Raw genomic sequence first — 27,651 nt, 5'->3', positions numbered from 1 at the left:
AGGAGGGAAAGAAGGAAAAAGGGAAAGCAATGTTCTCTCAATGAATGAGCCTAACAATCAGCCAAGGATTGATGATTCAGTTATCTTTCTCACCAATATTTCTCAACTCAATTATAACAGTGCAAATAAGTCTCATCTTCTGGGAATCTTGGTGTGTATGAACCATACTCCTGGGATTTGTATTTATGGCTCTCTAATTGGTACTCCAGCAGGCAGTACACATGGCCTCTATTTAGGTGATGGTGCCACCCTAAGATTTGGGAGCCATGTCCTCTTTCTCTTTGGGTGATGTAGAACACCTACCCATTGAAATCAAAACATTGGTAACTACTCAGATATTAGAGGTGTCAGTAAGGCAGAGGTGTGCTTGCCTCATTTTCCGATGACTTACTAGGGGCCAGACATTGTCTTACGAGCTGTGGGCAACTTTATGACTAGCATTCTGCCTCCCTCCAAGGAGCCACACAGTTCCATGAGAAGGGGATGAAGGAACTAGCCAATGGTGACACAGTGGGCTATGGCGTGAGCGTGAGCAGTAGAGGGTGACCTGAAGCTATATAGGGAGTCAATCCGGGGAGGTAGGTTTGAGCTAAATATGAAAGCACGACCAGGCAGTCAGAGGTAAGGAATGTCAGGAGAGGGTGGTGTACATGAAGGAGCTGGGGGCCCTGGGGATGCCTCATCTATTCTCATGAGAGAGCCGTCCAAGGGTCCCAGATTGGAAAATCCAGGAACAGATTTGCCTAGACAGGAATCTCGTCCCACCCATACATGAAATCAGGGAATATAAAACTTTAAAAATGTAGTCTGGTGTGGTGGCAGATACCTGTAATAATAATACTTGGGAGGCTGAGACAGGAGGATCTCAGGTGAGAGGCCAGCCCCAGCAATTTAGCAAGGCCCTCAACCACTTAGGGAAAGTTTTTTTAAAGAAATAAAATAAAATAAAACAAAATGAAATAAAATAGAGCTAAGGATATAGCTCAGAGGTTTAAGCCTCTGGGTTTAATCCCCATTGATACACACACAAACACACACACACACACACATACACACACATACACACACACCCTTTTAGATGTGGTTATTGTAGTTAATAATTATTTGTTGTAAGAATAGATACCCACTCAAATGAGTACCAATAAAAAATAGTGGCTGGAAAAAAATAAAAGCTATTGAAAAGTTTCACTTGGCAACCACATCCACCCCAGGGCTGGCCGAATCCATGGAGGATGAGCAGGGTCTGGGGCTAGAACACAGCAGCCGAGGGCCGGCCTTCAAATCCTTTGCACCGATAGGGGTATAGCTTTTCTTTCTGCATGCCCACTCCCAGTTCTGTATCTTCTACCAGGTTGACTTCCTCTGATGTTAATGGCTCTTCATCTCCTCCCTAAACCTCAAGTGCTCATGGCATGATTGCTAGCTGCGGCTTCCTTCTAAACTTATATCTCGAGATCTCAAGCGCCCATCACCAAACAGACTATAGCTTCTGGGCCTCATAAATGAATGTTTCAAGATAAAATCAGGCTCAGCCAACACTACCCATCTATTATCCCATGAATCCAATATCCACCCAGGCCTATTTATCCTTGACCAGAAAGGGAAGTTGGGTATGGCAGGTAAAAGACCAGCTGGATGACTGGACTGACGTATGTATTAGAGTGTAGTGAACCTCATTAGAGCATTTTGCCATCAGGAAAGCATATTTTTACTCATAGTTTACTTTGACCCAGGGAGCAGCACTGGAGTTCTGAGGACTACGGAGCTAGCGGTAGCCAGGAGCATGAACTTGAGGATGAAAGTGGAAAGATTCAAAGGGTAAATCGCCAGCCACGAGGTTCTGCTGCCTGCACGGAGCATTAGCACGCTCTTTCAGAGGTGGGAGCAAAGAGAAGAGAGCCGAGGAGCTCTCCCGAGACATGCTGTTGTGCTCTAGTTAAATGCGCGTTGGGTGGCAAGACCTAATTTCTCCGTAAATGGAGCAGAAATATCACACTCGTGTTCCCTCTGCGTGAGTGCAAAGACAGACATTTCCCAGACACCAAAACATCGTGGAGAAGAGGCAAGACAAAGGGAAGAAGCAGTTGTAAAGGGGAATGATGTGACAGAGCCCAGCCTTGGGAAGGCTATGCGTGCAGAAAAGGGGACGCTGCCTTATGAACAATGGGTAAGAGGTCAGTTCTTATAAAGTCACATCCAAATGGATCAAAGCATGAGCTGTCTGGACTCCCTTTGTTGGAACAAAGAGGCAAAGTATTTTGTTCAGGGATGGGACATCATGAGAGGAGGGGACTAAATAAGAAATAGCAGCTTAGCCACAAGTAACAGCTCTGCTGCCCCTTGCTGCATATGGGAGATGATTCTATCCCATGAAATAAGAAATAGCAGCTTAGCCACAAGTAACAGCTCTGCTGCCCCTTGCTGCATATGGGAGATGATTCTATCCCATGAAATAAGAAATAGCAGCTTAGCCACAAGTAACAGCTCTGCTGCCCCTTGCTGCATATGGGAGATGATTCTATCCCACGACACCAGTTTACAAGTGGCTTCTGGGTGGTACGTGCATATGCATATTACCCTGGCTTTGGAGAATGTGGGTGCTGCTTATCAAATCCAGCCTCATGCTGGCCTTGTTCTTGCTACCATTGTACTCCGGAGAACCCAAACCTCTCCTGTGTCATAGCACTTGCTTTTATTTTGTTGAAACTCATATGTTATTTTTTAAATAGATAGAAATATTTAGTAACTATGTATTTTTTTAATTTTTTTATTTTTTATTGGTGCATTGTGTTCATATATCATAATGGAATAAAAAAAACTTGTGTAGACATACACACACACATTGCCCAGTTAGCCCCTACCCAGTCCCCACCCCCTTCCCTCCCCATCCCTCCTTCCCATGCTTGGCTTAACAGGTGCTTTTATCATTGGGCCTTTGCCCTTCCCAAATCCTCTACCTAAAGCCCTCTGCATCCTCTGTCCCTGCTTAGTGTTCATGACTTAGAAACCACCTTCACCCAGAAGTAAATCCTGAATAATTATGTCTGGCTTTGTGTATCCACTCTCTTTTTTCCCATAGCACTTGGCTTCTCCTCTGATGGCCTGCCTCTTACAATCCTACTTCTTATAGATCCCTCTGCAGTAGGACAGTCTCTTTGAGGATACGACTTTGTTCCTACACCACACTTATTAAGCTATAATTTGCACAAAATAAGACCCACCTCTTTTATTGGTAAATTGTAATTATACATCATACAGTGAGGTTCAGAGTAATAGAAACGCACATGCACACAGCACAGCATTTCCCTCTGGTTCCCACCCCACACCCTCTCTGTCCCCGTACATAATATTAAAACTGATTCTGATAACTTCATATATGAATGTAGGATTATTTGAACTTTTTTTTATCAACTCTCCCCTTTCACTTCCCCATTTCGCTCCCCAAATCCCCTTCCAATATTCTTTTAGTATCTCCCCTTATTTTTCTGAAGTCTTATGTTTTCCAATTTTTAGCTTCCACTTATGATCCTTCACTCTGGAACCAGCTAACCTTGCTCAGCATAATATTCTTTAGTTCCATTAATTTTCCTGCAAATGACATAATTCTGTTCTTTATGGCTGGGGTAAAATTTCATAGTGTGTTTATACCATAGTCCCAAATTCAAGTGCGCAGTCACATCTGTTTTGACAAACGAATACACACATAGAAGTGTGACTGCACCACTCTCAAGCCATAGAGCAGTTCTGTCACCCCAGGAAGTCCCCTTTGCAATCAATGCTACCCTACCCACTGCTGACCTGCCCCATCCTATGGCCGTTTCCAGAATGTCACATGAATGGCATCCAATAGCATGCCATCATTTGCTTCTGACTCCTTTCACTTCATCAGTGACTGCTTTAGAGAAGCATTTGCTTTGTAGATGTTGTTCAGTCATTGTTATTCTTTAAATTTATTTTTTATTGCTGAGTAGGTGTCCATTACCTGGATAAACTGCAATTTGTTTATGCATTCATGAGTAGATGGCCTTTCTAGTTTTCCATTTTGGCATTATTCTGAAGAGAGGTTTTATGATTCTATACACCTTTTTGTGAGTTTATAGTCTTATTCTCATGGGTAAATCCCAGAAATAGTTGCTGAGTCAATTCATAAAACATTGCTGAACTGCTTTCTAAAGTCAAGGTATTGTTTTGCATTCTTACTCGTGATGCATGGGTTCTGGTAGCTCCATTAAGATGAGAAATGGTCAGTCTCATTTTAGCTACTCAGGTGTTGGTGAGGTGGTGCTCCATTACAGTTTTCATGAACAAATCCTTGTCGATCATGTTGCCATGCTCTTGTTTGGTGTCTCCATATATATTTTGATGACAAGTCTGTTCAATGTTTGCTCATTTTAAAAATAATCAGGTTGTGCCGGGCGTGGTGGTGCACGCTTGTGATCCCACGCTTGGAAGGCAGAGACAGGAGGATCGCGCGCAGGTTCGAAGCCAGCCGCGCGTGCTGGCTCAGGAGACCCTGTTTCCAAATAAAAATGTAAAAATAGGTCTGGGAGTGTAGCCCGAAGGTAGAAGGGCTTCCAGGAACCCCAGTACCACCACCAAAAAAAAATAAATAAAAATAAAAAATAAATAAGTAAATAAAAATAATCAGGTTGTTTGTCTTGTTATTGAATTCAATCGTTACTTAAATATTTTGGATACGAATCTTTTACTAGGTGTGTTTTATTAATCTTTTCTCCCAGTCTGTAGATTTTTAAACTGCTTATTATTATCATTATTTTTCTTTTTAGCATCGTATTGGTGCAACATACAGTGTATTCAGGTTCACATTGATGCATTCATACACGCACACAGCATCTCTTGGTGTGGTTTCCTTCTAACTCCCCTTCCCTCACCTCTTCCTTCCCTGAACATGTTGTAAGGTTGTCAGTGGTACCTTTCTAGATGAACATAATATTATAGATCTATTTCTATACTATGCCCTCCCTTTCCCCTCCCCGTCCCTCCAAATACCCTTTCACTATTCTACTTGTCTTTATGTTTATGGTAAAGTTCCTCTTCTATTTTCTCTCTAGCTTCCACATATGAGACAAAACATACAACCCTTGATTTTCTGACACTGGCTGAGTTAATTTAGCATAATGTTCTCTAATTCCATCCATTTTCTTGCAAATGACATAATTTGCTTCTTTATGGCTGAGTAAAATTTTATTGTGTGGATATACCATATTTCCTTTATCCATTATTTGTTGATAGACACCTACGTTGGTTGCATAATTTAGCTATTGTGAACTATGTTGCTATAAAAATGGGTATATATATATATATATATATATGTATATTTATATTACCATAATTCTTTGAAAAGATGCTGAGGAGTTGTATAGCTTTGTCATATGTTGGTTCTATTCTTTTTTTGATACTGGAAATTGAACCCAGTTTTCACAGGAATTCTCAGAAATAAGTATATGCATTTTACAAATGAAGAGTGAGCAATCTTACTTAAAAGTTAAAATCTGGTTGAGCTACAGAAAAGATCTTGGTTTCATTACTCAATAAAAATAAAAAGGTGATTATAAAGCTCAGAAAACAAAAATATGTGCAAATAAATCTCTTTCCAAAATATGCGAGCTTAACTGGGAGGTGATTAAGGAATTTGATAAAGTATAAGTGTAAAAATACAGTGGATCACTGGGCGTGGTGGCACCCACTTGTAATCCCAGCATTCGGGAGGCAGAGACAGGAGAATTGCGGTTTGCAGACAGCCTCAGCTACTATTAGCGAGGCCCTTCTCAAATCAATGAGACCCATTTTTATGTTTACTCTCAAACATAAAAAGGACTAAAACATAGGGCTAGGGGTGTAGCTCAGAAGTAGAATGCCCCTGGGTTCCATCCCCAGTACCTCAAAAAAAATCCAGTGGATCTGGATTAAAGAATTGTTTTGTTTTGGGGGTGGCCATTGAACACTAAGAAGAAAAAGTAATTCTTATACAATACTTGACTCATTCATGAAAAACAATCTCATAGTCAGAATAATATGAATTTAATTTTTGGTTTTTAACCACAAGGATTTCTTCTATAGTCAAAATATAAACTTAATTTTTTGGGGGGTAGTGCTTGGAATTGAACACAGGGGCCCTCTACCTCTGAGCTATACTTCCAGCCCTATTTTATTTTGAAACAGAGTCTTGCTAAGTTGCTGAGGGCCTCACTGAATTACTGAGGCTGGCCTCAAACCTGCAATCCTCCTGCCTCAGGCTCCAATCCCAAGTCCAGTGCAGGGCATCTGAGTAAGAGGACAACCCTGTGAATGACATCGCCATCTGCATCTTACTGTGAAGAGCATTGAACTCCTGAGAGGCTTCCTGAGTCATCTAAAAACAGCCCCCAAATGAATAAGTGGGCCTGAAACCAGGAATGGCAGGTCTGGGTTCCATTTTTTGCTACAGAACCGAGTGGCACGATGAATCTGGAACTCTGGCTGAGCTCCTGGTATATGCTCTGTGCACATTTCTAATGAATAGGCCCCTAGGTTTAATTAAGGGGAAAAAAGATTAATTGTTACTCCCAACAGCTGCAAATTATTTACATTGTGTTTGTGTTGATGGCTAATAAAAGAGCAAAGGAGTGTGGGGACAGCCCAGGATGACTGTAATTCTGCGAGGGTCCATTACAAAGCACTAGTTGGGATGCCAAAAATGTGAGAATGGATGAGCCTGCTGTCCCGTGCACACCTGCAGCAGGAAGGGCTGGTGTATGCCACGATTGTGATTCAGTAGACAGAAATGGATCTCCAGAGCCATGAGCTGAGTCTAGCTAAGCAGAGGGTCCGGGCCCATCAGGCTGCCTATTGGCTAGGTTGTGATTTCTAGGTAATAATTAGGAGAAACTTGTGGTCCCAATCCTTGGACAGCTCTTAACTGGACTTTTGAAGGATAGCAGGGTGGTAAGAAACAGGAGCTTCTGCAACAGGGCTACTCTCAATTTTATAAGCTTTGGTGTTTTTATTGAAAAATATATAAGAACATATACAGTATAACAAGTACTATGTATATATCACAGTGTACCTATGAATACTTGTGTGTTTGTATATATATTTTGGAAATCATAAGTCTATAAAAAGATGAATAAGTGGGTTTCGCACTTATTAATCACTAACCATGTGGTCATCTTGGGAAAGTTGCACCTTATGAAGGTAACTTCTTCATCATCTCTATAATAATCACACCTACCTCACAGGTTGCTCTAAGGAGCATTACCCATGTGGCCTCAACCTTCAAACTATAAAGCAGGGTGTGAGGGTTGGTATTAGGACATTCTAAGTCTCCCTCTGACCTGTTACTTTTTTTAAAAAAGTATCTACTGCACACTCAGACTTCTGTGATGGTATATGGGGCATTTTTTTTAAAGTGACCAAGATGCTCACAGTTGAGTCATCAAAATAATATTTTACAAGGTTGTGGTAGAAATACCCAGGAGGGCACTAATTTTTTTTTCTGAAAATTGTGGTAAGCCAATAAGTTTGAGAATCTATGACGGACTGTTTAAATAAACAGCCTGAATGATCAGAAAATATTCAAATGTTAATTGCATCTTCACATATGTATATATACTTATACATATATATGAATTATATATGCATGCCTATAAAATGCAATGATATCTCTTAAGGATGGATCCAATGAAACTGAAGTCAGAAATTCCAGCACCAACAGCCATAATCTTCTAGTTTGTTGATTAATAATAGACACCAAATCTGAAACATCTGCTAATGGATAGTAAAATTTGAGAATTTAAATTTGTAATTAATTCTTTATAGCATTTATCTACATTGGGCATTGAGAAGTAGACATAAAGGGATTTGATAACTGAGTCTTGGTACTGTTCCTCACCTAAGTGTGCCTGGAGTGAGTTGTTAAACCTCTCTCTGCACATCTCTGAAGCTTCTTCTCTGGCTATAACATGCTCTATGTCAATTCGAGGGTTGTTGAATGAGAGCTTGCGATTGAGAAACTGTACAATATTAACAATACTATGAAGGATTATTATGGTGTCTTAGTTAATCATGTGATGGCCTTTTGACTTTGTTTTCCCGCTTGATTTTCTAGTCAATAAGCACAAGCCATGGATCGAGACATCATATCATGGAGTCATAACTGAGAACAACGACACCGTCATTTTGGATCCCCCACTGGTCGCCCTGGATAAAGACGCACCGGTTCCTTTTGCAGGTGAGATGACGGCTTAGTATGGTTGAGCTTGGCTCGCTTTGGGGATGTGTTGCCACACCTCTATGAAGCCCATGCTGGGGCTCTATAGCTTGTCACCACCCAGGACGCATCCTACATGAGCTGTGGCATTAACGCTGTGCGCCTCCTCTTGATCATGGTGGGGATTCTATATCTCCTTGTGCTCTTTTGTTTGTCTGCTCAGTTTTTTTTCTCTCGTGTTGCTTCCAATGCAAAACCCTTGTTTCTTCTTCTTCTGAGAGATGGTAAACTGTGGAAGTGGCTTCTGGAGTTGGAGAAGTTGAACTTGTGAAGTTGTTAGGAGAATTTTTCTCCCTAAAGAGATGGCCCTTGGACGTGATAAAATGTGTGACCCACTCTGTCTGCTACTCATTTATCATGGATTGATGGAGACTTGTATTTTGGTAGATTGGCAAGAGAAAAAGGAACACGAAAAGGATGAGGATATATTTGCTAAGGGCAGGTCCTTGTGCTTAAATGTGGATGTGACTTAGGAGAAGAAATCCGAAGGCAGGGCACTTTTGTCCTCTTCATCCTGTGGCTGGAGAGATTTTTTTAATTGTCATCAAAACTGCCACTGTTTCCTCTCTTGACCTCCTATAAGGGCCTGGTTTCCAGGTGGGGTGTACATGGCATACTGCTGGATTATAATATAACATAGACAGTAATGTGTATTACCTATATATTATAATGCACGTGTGTGTGTGTGTGTGTGTGTGTGTGTGTGTGTGTGTGTGTGTGTGTGTTTTCTGGATGTCATAAAGTAGCAATCCCATGTCATGGATTTTGACCAAGACAAGGGGATGGGTGATCACAGGGGTAGAAAGGATTGGAGAAAGAATTTCTGAAGAGTCCTGCATCACGAGTAATATTGTTACCATTTTATAACTGTCAGGAGAAAAGACAGGAAATTTAATGAAGGTTTTCAAGACTTTCAGAAGATTGCTTTATGATAGATGGGTGCCAGGCAGAGGTTTTCAACATGATGAAGTCTATTTTTTCTGACAGTTTGTCTGCTACATTATGAGCTACTTGGGCAGAAAAGAATTGGCTCTTTTGCACTTTTAAAAGATAAGTTCTGTGAAGGCCCTTTTTTCATTATGGAACATTATAAAGTAAGGAATAATGGGGCAGGTTAAATTTGGCATTGTGTAAAGATAGACCCATGAGCAGCCTTCTAGTGCCTGGGAGAGATACTCTTGACTCTCAGAAGAAGGCTCTATCTTTACTTTATGTAGAATGACAGCCACCAATGGCACCTAATTGTGACTTCCTTAGTGAGATGCTTCCATGCAGCTTCAAAACACACTCAAAGGCTCCAGTTTATACATCTGATGCCATCTTTTCCAGAAAAGAGGAGGTGTCTTCCTTCAGCCTTGGCCAGCCTGAGAATACACCAACTGAGCCCTTCTTGGATATAACCAGGAAGTATTTGGATGACACAGCAATTCTTAGCAAACCCTGGGAATGGGAATTTAAAATAAGTATGAGCAAAAATGTTTGGGTCACAAACATGTTTGGTTTGGTATGCATGGTGTGTTTAAAAACTAGAGACAACATTTAGAAATTAGGAAGTTTAGCAGAAAAATACAGGATTCTGGTTTATCTCAATGATTGGATCTGAAACACAGAGCTGAACCATGGCTTCCCTTCTTAGAACAAGTGTTCCAGATTCCCATAGCCCCTGTCTCAAGCTTGTAAGCAAGGCCTTTCCATCACACAGGGCCTCTCATTCAGTTTTTTTTAAATCAATATGTGGTCTCTCTTGCAAACCTGTCAGAGTAAACTAATGACCAATAAAGGGAAGTGCATAGATACCATTAATTTGTTTACATGTAGTGAGGTTACCACTTAAGCATAATGACTATTCATTATACTTACCCTCAGTGAAGCTTGTTCTCATCCAATAGTGATCCAGGGAAACTGAAGTCGGCAGTAATGTTGTGAACCACTTCCTGTGTAGACCAGAATAAGAAAAAAGACCTGGCAAGCAAATCTGATATTTGAAAGTTTATGCTTACAAAAGATTACTTAATTTTCTTGGCTATAGGGCCAACAACCACTAAAAGTTTCACCTAGAGATTCACCAAAGGATTTCCTAACTCATAAACCCATCAAGTGCCTTTAAACTGAAGTTTGTGTCCTAACCATTGGAACTACCCAGAGTTCTTCAGGCACATCTGAAAACTAAGGTTTACTTCTAATACAAGCCCTGAGTACATTCCCAACTAAAGACAATTTCTGTTCCCTACCTATTATTTGCAGCTACCTTTAAAAAATCTGGCGTAATGCATCAAAAATATAATCTTCCCAGCTTTTAAGAGTAAAAAATAAAGGTGCTTTCTGGAGTGGTCGAAGCTATTTTTCTCAGTGTTATTTATGATAAGCTCTAAGACAGGACATAGGCACTAGCCATCCATCCATGCTGCAAGCGTTTATTTTAAAACATTTATCTTAAAAAGAAAATACTGAAGATTTATTTCAGATCCCTATCATTCTCATAAAATTGAAAAATTCATATCTGTCAGCTCTATCACTCTTCGAAGTCAACTGAAGCTTTTAGCCCCCCCCCCCTTATCAACCACTCATGCATTACAGGTCAATCTTCCCACCCCCTTTCTCTGGGGTCTTTACTTCCAATTTAGCCAGTGAGATGAACTATAAGCATTGTGGGAGATAGTTCCCTCTATATCATTTTGTGTTCCATCATTTTTGTCCTCTTCTCACACACATGCACGTGTGCGCGCACGCACACACACACACACACACACACACATCTTTTGAATATTTTTAAGAAAAAATTCTTATACATGAATTATGCTGAAATAAAATATCATTTAGAATTATATGTGATCACAAATGACTTTCATTTCAATAAAACCATTACCTCATTGTGTACATGAATGCAAAATTCAGAGAGACATAGAAATGCTTTCAATGGTATATCTCCTGGTTATGACGATAACCTGCATTGATGGTGGAGAATGTGGAAAACGTCAGGAAGCACAATAAAGCCAAAGTCATGTGTTTCTTCTTTTACATTTCAGTATTATTTCCTTTCGGTCATTTTTCTTTTCATTTCCTCCCCAAATATATTCATATTTTATCAACTTTATTTAGTTCACAACACTATAAACAATAAATAATAATTCAATCAATTTAATTAATATTAACACTTAACTTACCTTCCCATTTAAAATAATAAGAGATCATTTCATTAAATATTCTTTTGCAGCTGATTAAATGGTGGCATTCTATAGTTTATGTTCTCTTACAATAGGCAATTTATGTGTTTTCAGTTATGTTTATTATAATATATGCCCACATTTTATATTCTCTTGTTTACATAGTTTTTCTTGATTGAAATTAATTGGTCAAGCTGGGTGTGGTGGCATCCAGGTGTAATCCCAGTATTTGGGAGGCTGAGAAAGGAAGATTGCAGGTTGAAGACCCTATTTCAAAATATATTTTTAAAAAAAAAAGCTGAGAGTGTAGCTCAGAGGTAAAATGCCTCTGGGTTCAATCCCGGTACCACAGAAAGGAAATTAATTGGTCAGGCATTTTAAAGTGCTGTGAACACATCGGATTGCTTTTCAGGAAAGCTGTAGGACTCCGACAACTCTGCAATGCTTTCCATAGCATACGAGTCCTTGTTTGCTGACCCTCAGATGGCTCATTCTGCTGGTATGATTTAAAGATGATATGCTGGAATGGCTGATTATAGTAGCCTCACTACTTTTATCGGTAAAGCAATATAAGCTTTCCAACATTGTTTTGATGAAATAAAGAATGTTCATGGCACCTGTTGCAGTGATTCAAATGGGATGGTGATCTGATAAATTTGAGTTTATTTTCCAGCTTCTTTATTCTGCTCATTTCACAGAGGAGAAGCCCCGTATCCCAGAGCACACCACAAGACAGAGACTGGATCCAGGGCTTCTCCCCACTGGCTTTGAATTCCTCATTCTTGTGATACTGTCTTTTGATGTTTTTGCCCTCATCAGGAAAACCTCCCTGAGACTTCAGTCAAGTCCATTACACTGGACTCAGTTCTCAGCTCAGAGTCTGAGTTCTTCAGGCTTGACCTTCTTAGGGAATCAGATATAGAAAAATCCTTGAATAATAATGGAAATCCTGTCCACTGCATGGCAAAAAAATGATAATTAAAGTGAGCTGGGCACATCGTGAACTTATTAATTTCTACATGTGCCCCACTGAGGCCTGTTAGGAAACTGTGGAGACTTTTAAATTTGATGGGGATTAGATCGCTTTTCAGAGATAAGAGAACTGCTCATTTGTCTATACTGGGCCAGTCTGGACTTGTCTTTTGTAAGGACAGGGCTGCAGAGAATGATCAGCCATAATTGGCTGGCTTCTCAGGCTAGGTGAGTCTCTGAAGACTGCCTAGATAATTGCCTGGGACATGATTTGGCTTGGTTTGATTAGCTGGTTAGTGCTGGTTGTATCAGGAGTTGCTTTTTCCTCTGTGGTTCCATTCCATTCATCTGCCTGTTTTGCACAGTGTCTGCCTGTCTCCTATGTCTTTGGGCCTGCCCAAGGGCCTTGTTCTTGCCTCGGGTCCTATAGATGCCTAATGGTAGAGACCCTCCCAGGGCCCTGCACAGCCATGGTGTCTTTATGGTAAGAGGGGAAGGCAGAAGCTGTGAACAGTCACAGGCTCTTTTTTTTTATTATATTGAAATTTATTATCTTTAGTTAACAGCATTGTATATTTGTATCATGTGCAACAAAATGTTTTGAAATATAATTGTATATATAATATATATACACACAACTACTGTGGAATGGCTATATATATATATATATATATATATATAATCTCTGAGAGAGATATCATTCGCTGTCTTTACATTTTTTAAGAATACAATCTAAAAAATTTAACTATTGCCTTTCTGTCTCATATATTTCCTGAAATGTATTTCTCTTATCTAACTGCAGTTATGTATCCTGTGACTGGCACATCCACTCCCCTACCCTAGCCACCAAGTATTTGGTGAACACTATTATACTCTCTGCATCTGTGGAATCAGCATTATTAGATTCCATATATCAATGAGATCACACAGCTTTCTTCCTTCTGTGCTAACTTATTCTATTTACTAGGCACACATTATTTACAATTATGCTCTACCATGTTCTAGCTGTACATGTCACTAGTGTCAGATATGTCACTATACTCCTCTAGAGGAGGAGTTTAAAATGGGGGTTCTCAGAGTATCTACTCCTGGGATTGATATACGGATCAAATAAGATATCAGTGAAAAGTACTTGGAGCCCTCCCTGGCAGCCCAGGGTTGCCTGATAAATCATTGTTCTGATGATCATAGCAATGGAAATAATGAGAGTCATCAGAGTAATTGTGATTCTTCTTATTATCAATAAGCCACAAGTGTTTGCTTCATTTTCATTGTAATCAGCAGTGTAATTATAATCTGTAATGATGATGCTAGAAAAAGGAAAAAGAGTAGGTGTGGAGCTTTGTTAAGTCTTGATACAGTCACCCTTCTGCAGCATTAACCTATGTTGCCTTGATTTTTTGGTTTTGGGTTGGCATGGGGATAATCACTTAAATAATGTAGGAGAAAGTCGTTTGAAAACTGTTTACAACTCTATAAATAAAAGTTAGTTGGGCACAAATTTTCTTACATTCTATTTGTAATTTGTTCCTATTGAGTAATCTACTCCCTGAAGAATATACTTTCAGATAATCACAAGCCATGTGCCCTCTTTTATTATGAACACAACACACACACACACACACACACACACACACACACACACACTTATTACTCGCTGAACACACAGAATTACATCCGATTGTGTCCAGTCCTAACTGTCTTGGTAAATACTCTCACCTCTATAATCCAAAACAATAGAACACATAACATACAGGGAGAAAGATTTATTTGCTCACAATGTGTTTGGAGTTTTGGGGTTCAGTCCAAGTGAGGCCAGAGTCTGTGAATCTTGGGACACTGGCGGCAGGAAGGAGAGACAGAGGGAGAGAGCATGGGCTCTGCTCTCACATTGTGGAGGCATAAGTAAGAGAATAAGCAGGCAAGCAAGCAAAAGGATTAAAGTCAAGCATAATCTCCAAGGCTCCAGCACCAAGGACCCAGCCTCTCCAGCCAGACCCCACCAGCCTAGGTCAGCACCCAGTGAGTCCATTAGAATGGATTTACTTTCTGATGAGATCGCAATCGTCATGACTTAATGACATTATCTTAACACGAATACATGACATCTTCAGCGGACATTCTATATCCAAGTATAACACTCGCCAACCTGTGAAGCAGGAAGGACAGCTATCAGGAGTCTGTTTTGCAAATGAAGACATGGAGACTTCGGGAAATTTTTTAATTTCTTCAAGGTCACCCAGCCAGTATGGATCACCCCTGTCACTCAATTCCAAACTCTTAGACTCCAGGTCTTGCCTTCTTTCTTCTCTGCCAATTGCCCAGGTTGAGAAAGAGCTCTGGTTGGCAGTAGAGGATGCCAGTGGTATCCAGACAGTATCAAAGAATGCCAAATACCATGCTAAGTCCTTCCCTTTAAGCTTTCTTTCCATCTTTCTGACTATGTTGGGGAGAGAGGCACAGCTTGGGAGCCTCAAGATATCTTCAGCACCTCTCCAACACATGCTAATCTCTCTTTTTGACAAAGGAGAAGGAAGCAAGCTCAATCACAGAGCCTTCCACAACGCTGAGCTAGAATTTCAATAATTCTGTTGTATTTTATCAAGGTTGATGTTTTTTTTTTTTTTTTAATCTGAGGCAAGTGTTGCTGGTTATTTCTTTCAGACATTTTCTTTTTAAATACATTTATTTCATTTTTTAAAAACCAAATTTAAAGTAAAGTATGGGCAAATAAGTATTTAGTAGTTTATAGAAGCGGCAAAACCATGAAAGATGTCTGTGAATGAGTACCTGAGGGAGCTCATCCTGGAGTGGGCTCCCTTATCAGAGTCCTCAGCACCAACCACAGACTTAAATCTTCACTCCATCCTGTCCCATGGCTCTCCAAGCCCCTGTTCTCAGCAGTTCTCAGCAGAGGAGCCCCTCTTCAGCCTCACAGTAGGCATGCCTTATATCCAAGCTACTTTATTTGGGGGGTCATTTAAGAGGGCTGGAGGGTAGGTGTCCACAGGCATTCCATTCTGCTCTCTGCATCATTAGTTAGCCTCAGCCCAGGTCAATCCTAAGCCCAGAGAATCAGGTTCAGATCTATCTAAAATCTATAACCTGGGCTACTGCTTAGGACCTGAATTAAGAATAAGTCAGAGAAACATCAAGTAATATCTATTACTTTTGCCTATGCATATATGAATATACATTTTTAATATTTTGAGTTATAATATATATGGTTCTGAGCCTTTGTCTTTTCACTGTTTACAGACATTTTCTAAGCTGATTTAAACTTACTTAACATATCACTAAGTGCCAGCATAACTGTATATCACATAAGCATAATTTATTCAACCATTACCCTAGTTTTGGGATGTTTAGGTTGTTTCCAATAGTTTCCCATGTTTAAAAAAGATAATTCTTAGCTGAGTGTGCTGGCACACAACTGTAATCCCAGTACTTGTGAGACTGAGACGTGATGATCACAGGCTCAAGGATAGCCTCAGCAGTATAGCTAGACTCCCAGCAACCTAGCAAGAGCTTAGAGGTAAAATGCCCCTGGGTTCAATTCCCAGTACAAATTTTTTTTAAAAAATCTAATTTTTCCATGGTCAACTTTGTTTGAAATTTCTTTTTTAAGTAAGCATAGGAGTCAAGATTTTATTTCTGTGGTGGGATTCATTGATGGTGAATAAAAACAGCTGTGTTCTTCTTTCAGTGACAGATTGAGATTGTGCCCTCATATTCTTTTTACTGATATGATCTGTGGTTGTCCAATTTTGAGGTAGCTGGTAGAGTTCATATTAAATGGGGAAGCAAGAATGCAACTTACATCCTCACACCTGTCTGCCACCTGTAGGGCAGTGCTCAGTTCCCGCATCCTCAGACTCCAAGCTGCTCGACTACAAGGACATCTTCACTCTACTTAGTGACTATAGTAACACTGATCCCAGGGCTTCCAGTTGTAGACTAGGAGTGACTTAAGAATTTATAGGAACAACATGGAAGTCGCCGTAGAGCTGAAAACAAATGGTGGGGGGCAGTAGTCAGTAAATGAGCTGGAAGACCTGGTCAAGTTGACACTTGTGACACCTAGAGAAGATGAGAATGGAAGATCCATCTGTAGCCCTCTAGGAGCAGAAGGGATATCAAAATGGTCACAGCCCTGGGCCTGATTTGGTTGGTGCTGGAAGGGTTGACCTGGGGACTAAAGGAAGAATATCCTGCTATATCCATCACTTTGGAATTAAAGTATTGCTTTGGCTCTGTTCCTCTGTTCTCTTTCTCCTGCCATATTGGAGACTTTGGTTTCCACAGTGACTAATATCAGGTTGAAGGGTATGTTTGCAGATCTCTCTTGGCCATCTTCACCAGAGGGACAGAAGTCATTCCATTTTTTTTTTTTTATACTTTATTCCTCCTGCCTATCTGTTGATGGAGCACAATTCAGGAAACAGCTCCACTGAATAGTCTGGGACTATTCATTTAATCCTTGAGCTCAGAAGCCTTTGCCTTGTTGGGTAGCCTTTCTCCTGTCATGGGATGCTGGATGGCCCTTCCTATGGCAGAGATGCTGGCAAAAGAAATAAGAAGAAGCTTCCTATACTCTCTACTGCCCCTGTGTTTGGTACCTTTTCCTTTTTCTGGTCTTTTTCTCTCATCTCTAATGAATCCTTCCAGATCTTTTCTCTCATGTATCATCTTCTTTCCTTCCCCACGAAAAATTTGCTCACGGGCTCTCTGGCTTTGAAAACTCTGCCATTTAGCATTTTGTTTGTTTGTCTTCATTCTCTCTTATTGAAGGTCATGTGTATTTTTGCTGTGTGTCAGCTCAGCCCTGGGGAGTTAGGACTAGCCTATGCTACCTGCAAGAGTCTACTGCCCACTTCTCCTCTCCATCACTTTCTATTCTTAAACCAGATGCTGTAGTTCTCGCCACAGGGATCTGGCTGAAGATAAGGTTTGTGAGCAGCAGCTGCAGACCCTGTGAGCATGATCATACTCATTTCCTTCTGGGCTGGGTGAGCAGAGGTGGGCTCCGAGGATGGAAAGGCTGAAGAGGAAAGTTAAAAGAGCTTACCTTAAGGGGATCTGGAGGAGGGACATAGTGGAAAGAGAACAAGAGTAGAAAATAGTCAGCTAAGGAGGAAGAAGGTAAAATATCTATAGTGGTGCTATGATCTGATTGGTGGTGGCAAGAGAGAAAAGAAGGACCAGCAGGGGATACCACCCATACTCATCCACCAATAACTCTAACTTAGGACACTTTAATGACTCTAGATGAGTCCTGCTCTAGATCAAACTTTTGTTTAATGGGTAACCAGTGTGGATAGTTGTGGACCATTCTCCATCAATAAGGTTGAAGAGGAAGGTGTATTTTGGGAAGCAGTCTCTCCTGGTTTGTCCGGTACTAAGTGTTTCCTGGGACATAGGATTTTTAGTGCTAAAGCCAAGAAGGTCCTGATATGGCAAAATGAACTTGTCCCTCTCACAGGAGCAATGTGAAGTCCCAGGGTAATATGCCTCTAGCTCACTTGAGAGAAGCCCTTGAATGTAGAAATTTCAAGTTTGGAGGGATACTGAGTTGATGACAATACTATAATCAAATATGATTAAGAGTAAACAAGGAAATAAAAACTACAGCAGGGCCGAAGGCAGCTCATAGACTCACTGCTCAAGTTGGAAGCAAGTGCTCCTTCTTACAAATGGATACTGTCCTACTCCAGAGCACACAGCTTGCAAATGGAGAGAGAAGTGGATTTTATCCCCTTCTTGTTCCCTTGATCCTGCATCTTTGTACAGAAAATAACTTGTGTACGGCAGTGCTGAAAATTAGCTAATGTTTATTGTTATCTCCATACTAGACACTATATTGCAGACACTGTATCATCAGATTTTTACATCAATACTCCCAAGTAGCAGTATCATTATCTCTATTTTATAAAAGAAGAGTTGGAAGTTAAACCAGATTGTAGAATTTGTCCCAAACATAGTAATAATGAAGTTGTTATTCCACCCAGATGTCTCAGTTAAATATTGCTGTGCAGTATCCACGCCAAAATTTGGGAACATATCAAACAGCAACCATTAATTCCCTCTCATTAGTTTACCTACTGATCAGGCAGCTCTGCTGATCTGAGCCAGGCTCAGCTGGTCCTGGCAGGGCTTGTTCAGTTGTCAGTTCAGGCAGTGGGAATGCTGTAGGCTGGTTGATCTAGGGTGGCCTTGGCAGGAATGATACTCTTCTCTGTGTATGCTTCCGGCCTGATTGCTGAGAAACAAAAAATTATAGAAATCTACAAGCAGTTTTGCAAGCAGCTACTTAAGACAAGTTTGTTACCATCCAACTTCCATGCTGAAGGATGTCACATGGACATGCTTTGAATCAGTGTAGGGATGGAGAACCAGTCATGGAAGGTCATGGAAGGATGGCGTTAGGGTCATCAACGTAATAATTCTAGCACGGTCTGCCTGTATGCCACAATTACTCACAGTCCTTCCTCGTGCAGAACATGCTCACCAGTATCCTAGGATCCCTGGAAGTTGTATCTAATCAAGGCATCCAGTTTAAATCCCAGGACTGTGTGATCCTCATGAGGAATATATACAGTAAATCTTGATTCAGAGACCTGTGAACTGAAAAAACAAGTTATCTTCCTACCAGGGGCATAAAAACTCAATGAATAATCTCATTCAAGAAAGAGAAGAATAAGAGACACTCAGCAACCATTAGCAATTCTGATATCCTGCTGGAAAATGTCACCAGCTTCCCCCCTTATTTTGAGAGTGATTGTGCTCCCTAGGGGGAGCTTCCCCTTTCTATTCTTCTCCACTGCTCCCTGTTAACTAGTCCTCCCTTTTACCATTCATTGGCTCTGCTGGATCCCAATTCTGTTGGACTCAAAAGGAGTCAGCGTGATGCTCCTGAGCTCAGGATGCAGGACTCAATCCCTGGGGAAACTGTTAATCTCATTGGTCTTCATATCACTGTTCAAGACCCTGTATAGCCTCAGTGAAAGATAATGGGTCAAATCTGGAGCCTCAAAGTCAGGGCTTCTTATATAACAAATCAGGTTAAAAATGAAAGGTCCTTTTTGACTGTTAAAAATATTTAGAAGATCCATGAAGCCCTAAGGCTAGAGATCGTGGAATAATGTACCTTGTAATGTACATTATTGATGAGTATGATACAAAGATGTCTATGCTGTTTTCTCATTCACTGGTCCTGGTGGTCAAACTCCAAGACACATGTACTATCCCTTTTGCCAACTGTGATTGGACCTAGAGTGGGCACCTGGTGCATGTGGGTCAGTTGATAAGCTAGTCACAACCTTCATTGCTTCATTGGCTCCAGTCCATCTCTGGAGATGAGTGTGTCTTTGTTCTTGCAAATGGAAGGGGTCTAGTGTAAACCACCTGTTGCCATGGTTACTCTATGAAAGGGGCCTGGAGCATCTTCTGTGATATGGGATAATAAAGGGGCTGGGAAGACTCAGATAAGTAGATAACATTGAGAAGAATGAACTGAGAATTCAAAAACATTGAGGAAATTCTCTAAGCCATAACTGTTGATCATCACAGCAAAATCAACAATGACTGAGAATCAGCTCTGACTTTCAGTAACCAGACCATTTAATGGCTATGCTTAAATAAGTTTATACCAATTCAAATCCCTTCTCCAGAAGCTGTGGCTATGGCTTACTACAGTGGCCATATTGAAGGGGCCTGAAATTAGAGCCCACCACAAATATTAATTATGAATATGGATTTGTGAGGTCAATGGCTTTACTTTAATAGGAACTTGGGGCCTATGAATGCAGGTCCTAAATGTCTTAGACTTGTTTGAGATTCCAAATAAAAGGATAGGACTACAAGCAGGCATTTATAGTTCATTCTACTTGGCAGAATGCTCAGGGTGAGATCACTGAATACCTTGGCGTGAGTTCAGAGCTCAATTTTATTATCTTGTAGCTGCCTGTAATCACAGACGAAGCATCAAAGGCCAGCTGTCCCCCATGAACCTTGACAGTCTATATAAACTAATTACTTTTTTATGAGCCATCCTTTCAGAGGTTTGGAGAGAGGGCCTGTTAAGCCAAGTTCAATATGATCTACAAAGTTTGAAAATTATTATTATTTATCGAAGTTCCAGCTGAGGGCCATGGTAAAGGACATCCCTTGCACTGGTTGGCTTAGGTGGCCGTAGACTTCATTAAAATACAATACTCTGCATGGTTTAATGGGAAAGAGAGTCCTGGTGTGGCATGGATTCTTTCTGCATATTAATGATACTAATGACATATTTTGAAGGTCAAGAAAGACAAAAAAAAATGACAATCTGAAGAGTAAAGGCCCCTTTGCCAAAGCCCCATTTCTAGCTCCACCGAGCTGTAGATGACAAAGCTAGGCACTTTATACTCTTTGTTTCTCAGTCTATTGTACTAAGAGTACCATTTAGTCCTTTTCTTTTTGGTGTGTCTCTCTCGAAGTCCCTAAAGAGGTGAACTGAGCTCCCAGGTATAACACTCTCTGTAGCCTGTCTCTTCTTGGGCAGCTCCTCTCTATACTACCTATTGTATCTGCAGTGAGGCTACCCATACTGATCTGCCTCACTGTGATCAGGATCCACATCAGCATGACATGTGATGGACTGTCCATACCACTTGGTGCTCACTGTCTGCCTCTGGATCCGGGTACCACAATGCTGTCCTTATTGGGCCATTGTGATGCTGGCCTGCACTGGATCAGCTTGCCTAGAGGACACTGAGCCATGCTGACTTCTCCCCATTCTGCAGGCCAAGGGGAAAAAGCCTTTTGCTATTCACTCATAACCCTACCCTTGCTCAAGGATTTCCACAAGGAACTTCTCTGTTTGGACCCCTTGCAATGCCACTCTTTCTAGTTTACCATCCCACCCTTCCTTTGCAGAGGTGGATGGGGGCTCCCAGGTCTCAGGTGTGAGTGAGGTTTTCAAATTCAGACCTGAGCAGGTGGCCTTCTGCTCAAGTCTCAGCTGTTGATTCCAACTTCTGCATCTCAACCCTGTCTCTGGTGTAGTACTTCTTTTCTCTATCAAGAGCTCAGATATTCCTTCTGACCACCTTTTCTCACTGTACCCAATTCTTCCCCTTTCTCCTATGCTCCCAGTGACCAGTAGAATATCTGAACTGGGAGTATCTGAAGTTGATTGACAAAGAGCATTCTGAGACATGCTACTACTCTCTGTTTGCATCCTGATAGTGGGGATTGTCAAAAAGGGCTGTATAAGCCAAGCATGGTGTCACAAGCTATAATCACAGTACTTTAGAGGCTGAGATAGGAGGATGGCAGCTTTATATCCGGCCTCAGCAACCTAGTGAGAATTTGTTTCAAAACAAAATATTAAAAGGGCTGTGAGTGTAGCTTGAAGGTAGAATGCCCCTGGGTTCATTCCCCAATACCCTTCCCCATAGGAGGGCTACAAAACTCTACAAGCTACATATCAGGGTCTCATTTCCATCCCACCAAGACTTGGTCCTGCAGTGACATCATGTGAAGTGGACTCTTCTTGCCTAGTGGTGCCCTCATGGCCCCTGACTCCTGCACTGTTCCCCTCAGCCCCAGCACCTACCATACTGGGCTATGATTGTTTACTTGTGAGGCTGCCTTCCCGTGGTTCTTGAGCAGGAGTGTTCCTAGCACCAAACCGTGAATAAGTGTTCAATTGGTGTCTGTTGAATGAATGAGAGGTAGATTTATACCAAGATTAAGCTGACCTATCCCTTCTCTTGTTTCCTTTGGCATGTATTTTGCTCCTGGACTCAACCCTGGGTTCTGCTACACTTTCAACAAAATCTATTTAGTTGTCTGCTATTCATTCTAGAATGGGTTTGTTTAGCGCTATGCCTAGCAATACCATCTAGCTTAGAAGTGAATATTTGCAGTGCATATTTGTTGGTTTACATCAGAAAGGACTATGAGTGGCTTACAACCCACTCCACAAAGCAGCATGTCAGTAGGAGTGAGCGGCAGTACTGGGCCCCAGGGAGGATTCATCTGAGCTGCTCATGATGCAGCCTGCAGGGGCTGAAGCAGACTCCTGTTGGCCCTCTGGGATGCTTGGGAATGCTGTCACCCCGCTGGTGTGCTTCCCAGGACACTACTTACATGCCTTGTACCTGAGTCCTCACAGGATGAAGAAGGTGGCTCTCTAGAACCTCATCCACAAGAGTACTTATCATTTGTGAAGGCCCTATCCTTATGCCCTAATAACTTTCTTTTTTTCTTTTTTTTCTTTTTTTTTTCTTTTCTTTGTTTTTGGTGGTACTGGGATTCCTGGAAACCCTTCTACCTCCGGGCTACACTCCCAGACCTATTTTTTTTATATTTTTATTTGGAAACAGGGTCTCTTAAACCAGCACAGCTGGCTTTGAACCTGCGCGATCCTCCTGTCTCTGCCTCCCAAGGGCAGGGATTACAAGCGTGCCCACCACGCCCGGCCTCCTAATCACTTTCTAAAGGCGTCCCCTCCTGGTATCATTATATTGCTAATTAGGGAGTGAACACTAAGAATTTGGAGTGAGCACAGACATTTAGACTTAATAAGCATAGATTTCCAAATAACCTTTCTACTTTCTTTCTACAAGTTTTATGGTTTTACATTTTAAGCCTATGAACCACTCTGAGTTAATTTTTGTATCAGGTAAGACACTTTAGGTCAACACTCTTCTCTTTTTCTTTTTGCTTGTGGGTGTCAGATTTCTGAAAAATTTATCTCGCCTTCATTTCATTTCACCTTTGTAAAAAATCAGTTGAGTGTTGTCTTAGTTCATTTGAGCTACTATAACAAAATATCATAAACTAGGTGTTTTATATGCAATATAAATACATTTCTCACAGTTCTAGAGGTTACACAGAGTTCTTAGACTTGACACTAAAAGCATAATCCATAGAATTGGATTTCATCAAAATAAAACTTTTGACGTGAAAACAATGCATAGCTATATAAATCTGTTTCTGAGTTCTCTTTTCCATTCCATTAATTTTTGTGTCAATGGCTCCACCAAAACTACACAATCTTGATTACTATAGACTTGATACTATATTGTTATATAAAACATCATGAAACTGGATGAATGAATTACCCAATTTATTTTTTTAAAAATAGTCTTAACTATTTTATTTATTAAATAAATGCAATATTTATTTGCATTTACAAATAAATATTGGAATAGTTTTATCTCTAACTTCAAAAATTCTGCTGGTATTTTGATAAGAACTGTGTTAAACATGTACTGTGTCAATTTAAGAATTACCATCATTTTTTCATTGAGTCTTCCAATCCTTGAACATGGTATACCTTTCTATTTATTTCACTGATTTCTTTCTAATTTCCATTGATTTCTTTCATCAGTGTTATATAATTTAAAGTACACATTATTGCACATCTCTTTTTAGATTTATACCTCAGAATTTAAATTTCTTGAGTGGCTACTGTCTGAAAGTTTTCTGTCTTGCTAGAATGCTTATTTACAAGTCTTTTGCCTAGGAATTCAACCTTTCTATTTTTGTGTGTGCGTCTATTGACATTTCTAATTTGCTGTCTTCTTCAGCTCCAAGTTTGGGATTATATGAATCAGAAAGAAAAGAAGAACCAAGAAACTCACCACTATGTCATTTCTTAGGTCTCTAGAACTCTGGCTGGCCTAGCTTCTTATCTCCAACTTCCAGAGTCTTTTTAAATTTGTATTATATATCATGCACAGAGCATTTAGTTTATCTAAGTGGAAAAAATTGTTGAATTTAATTTTTTTCAGATCTTATCATTTTCCCTTAAGAAGCCATAAATCCAGAGTTTTGTGTTGAATTTCTAAATGTTTTTTTTTTTAAAGTAACTAATTCGGTTTTGTCTGTAAATCACTGTGTATGTAGTCTTTAAATGAAACAACATTGCTGGCTGAATTTGGCCTCAGCTACCAACTTGTGATGCTTTGGTTGAAGCTACCAAAGCACAATAGGTTTGGTATACTAGAGGTTTGCATTCTGCAAAGGATGGGGTTTTCCCTACCCCAAATTCATTCATAGGCAGTATGTACTGCCTATGAATTATAGTGACAAATGGAACACTCAAGGGCTTCCCACTGTGGGGCTCACATGAGCAGACAAATGAGCACACGCTTGCATAGTAGGTACCATGGTGGAGAGGAAGACTCAGCTATAGATTTGACTATGGGTTGCTCCCTAGATAGGCCATCTTTCTGATGACTACTTATGGGTGGATTGCCTCAGCAGTTCAGAGGCATCTTTCTTGTTGCCTAAGAGGAATGTCTGGTGGCATGTGCACCGGCTCCAGTGACAGGTAGAAGAGACAGAACAGGGGCCTCTTACCTACATCAGGTCTTGGCATCGAGTCACCCTGTTTTAGCTGATGGCCATTGTCAGAGATGGCAGAGCTTCCCTAAATCTCATGGTAAGAAAGGAAGGAGGCAAATTCACAGTCACTCTACAGAAGGCCAAAGAGACAAGCAGGTATGGCATGAACTTGCCTTGGGTCCTGGAGATAGAAATTGCTGGGGACCATTGTCCCAGCATGTGCTTGGCTAACCAAGTCAGGTTTGTTGGGGGAGGGCTCTAGATGGAATGTATACCCCTCATTATCTCCAGGGGAGAAAGAGGCAGGGTAGACCCAAGAGGTTGCCAGCTTGCATTTTTTTGTTTCTTGTTAGTCATGAAAGTGGGAATCAAATCATCAGTCCTGTCACTGAACATACTTACGTGTCATTGAGTCCCCTGGAATCTCAACTGACACATTCATGGTAGATATAGCAAAGGATAGGAGCTGGCTGATCACTCCATGTTGCCCAACCCTTATCTATTGTACAGTATCGAACTTCTGCACACACCAATTTCACAGGGACATCAAAGTTTAAAATCCCCAGAATTGAAGTTTCTGTTTGAATTCATATAACACAATGTCCTCACAACAGCAACATGGTCATTTTGTTATATTAAAAAAAAAATACTTGCCTCCTCTTAGACCAAGGCCTTTTCCATCTCAAAACCTTGAAATCTTCGGAGGTGTTTGCCAATTCCACATGTTTCTTTTTTGTGAGTTTCAGCAATAAAAGCAGTTGACTTACTCAGCTAAGAAAAAGATGATAAATACTAATTGAATTTTACTTTGCAGAATTCTGCAGCTGGAGATAAGGGTGCTTAAATACACGACAGAAACTAACAAATAGCATGTAGTTTGTTTTCCTGCATGGGCAAACACAACCCTGCCTGGCTTGTAAGCACTCTTCTTTTCTTGCAAATGTGAGAAGGCCACAGTCTCAGCTCACCGCAGCCAAGGTAGCTGTCCTCACCATGAAATGATTGTTCAGTGGCATTTAAAGTACATTGCAGAGAAGAGAAAGAGATTGCTAGATATAGGCAGCCTGGACTCTGGTATCAGGCTATTGCATCTCATAAAAATAATAAAAATAACAGCTACCACTGACTTTCTGAGTTTTTGGCACTGTACTGAGGGACTTACATACATTATTTCATTTACATTCACCAGTCACATTAACTTGTAAAAGTGGCAGTATTTTTTTGTTGTTATTGTTGGTGCTTTAAGGACAAGGAAACTTCATCCTCAGAAAGATTAAGTCCCTTGCTGAAATCACACAATCCAGTAAAGATTAGGACCAGAATTCATATAGGTTGACACCACTCAATGTTCAGATCACTGGTTCTTGGCTGGGGGTAATTCTGCCCCTCAGAAGACATTTAATGATATCCAGAGACATTTCTCGGCTATCTTAATGGAGGGTTGCTATGGTTTTTTGTGGATAAAGACTAAGGATTCTGCTAAAAGTTCTTCAAGATGCAGGCTAGCTCTCCACACCAAAGACATATCTGGTCCCAAATGTCAGTGGTGTTGAGATTGAGAAACCCTGTCTTCTGTTTCAGTATCTATTCTACTTCAGAACATAGTCTTTGACGATTTATTCTGTCTCTTGGAGGCTCTGTGTTCTCACATGTAAAACAAAGGATAGCCTGACTGGATGATCTCCAAGGGGATTCTGGCTTTTACACCCTATGGGTGTTTCATCACCAGTAAAACCAAAAAAGGAAACAACAGCAAAAAAACAGTCTGGCTGACTTTAGCCCCTGACTTGTGGTTTGCTAATTCCCAGTTCTGAACATCCTATCAGGCTGAAGATGATATCATATCCACTTTAGAGATTAATTAATTGAGTCATGGGGCATTAGATTACTTGCCTAACTCTCTCAGCACCTGGGAAATCTAATTCTGATTCTTAATTTGAATTCTCCAAGGCTCAGATTAGAGCCCATGTGTGCAGGGGTATTCTTATCTGCTAACTTCTTCTGTTTTTCTTAAGTCACCACAAGGACAACAGGACCAGATGGTAGAAAATCACCGTCTTGCCAACTGTGTGGCCTTGGGCCTGTCATTCTGCAGCCCTCTGGTCTGTTGGCCTCCCAAGTAGGCAGAGTATTAACTAAAACTTGTGCTTGTCTCTTGGGCGGGTTAACACTGCCTGATGTGGGATAGGTGAGAGTGCTTATGATATTCTTGGGGAGGAAAAGAGAGGAGGTTTGGTAGAGATCCAGCCTTTCTGTATCAGAATAATTCCTTTATCTAGTTCTGAATAGTTTGTTTGAATATCAGAAATGCCTAAGGAGCTTCATAAAAATCATATCCTTGGACTGCCTCCCAAGAGAATGATTCATTAGGTCTGGAGTGAACCTGAGAATCAGAATCATATTCAAATCTTTGTAAGGAGCTGAGTGCAGCGGCACATGTTTGTAATCCTAGTACTTGGGAGGCTGAGACAGGATGATCCTGGTTCTTGGCCAGCCTCAGCTACTTAGTGAGGCTTTCCCCAACTTAGTGAGACCCTCTTTCAACATAAAGAATAAAAAATCAGGCTGGGGGGTGTAGCTCAAAGGGAGAATGTCCCTGGGATCAGTCCCTAGCAGCGCGCACACACACACACACACACACACACACACACACACACACACACACATCTTGTAGGGAATTCTGATGCAGGGCCAGGATCCCCAGGGAATCCTCTCTGCTGACCAGGATCAGGTAGAGTGCTCATCAAATGTGGATCCAAACAGGGCCCTGCCCAGGTGGTTATTATCCTTGGCGATGGCTGGGACACACAGCAAATCTTCCAAACTCCCCCTGCTCCAGAAGCCCCAGAATTGGCTCCTCAAAGATTGGGGCAGTGGCCTAGAGTTAGTTCAGGACAGCTAGCCAGT

General features: G+C 40.9%; 1 protein-coding gene across 2 annotated transcripts in view; it reads left to right on the top strand.

Annotated features, from left to right (window-relative positions):
* Positions 1-27,651, top strand: part of CLSTN2 (calsyntenin 2) — a gene marked incomplete at both ends in the record, with an annotated part of 643,893 nt that overhangs the window by 235,162 nt on the left and 381,080 nt on the right. For both annotated transcript variants that reach the window (XM_080695636.1, XM_080695637.1), the window contains one exon: positions 8,108-8,230. In XM_080695636.1, coding sequence (XP_080551762.1) covers positions 8,108-8,230 — 123 coding nt within the window. The remainder of the gene's footprint in view (positions 1-8,107; positions 8,231-27,651) is intronic.

Source organism: Muscardinus avellanarius (assembly GCF_963383645.1).
Source record: "Muscardinus avellanarius genome assembly, chromosome: 5".
NCBI classification, from domain to species: domain Eukaryota; kingdom Metazoa; phylum Chordata; class Mammalia; order Rodentia; family Gliridae; genus Muscardinus; species Muscardinus avellanarius.
Note: the sequence above shows the minus strand (reverse complement) of the source record. Positions and strands in the feature narration are given on the sequence as shown.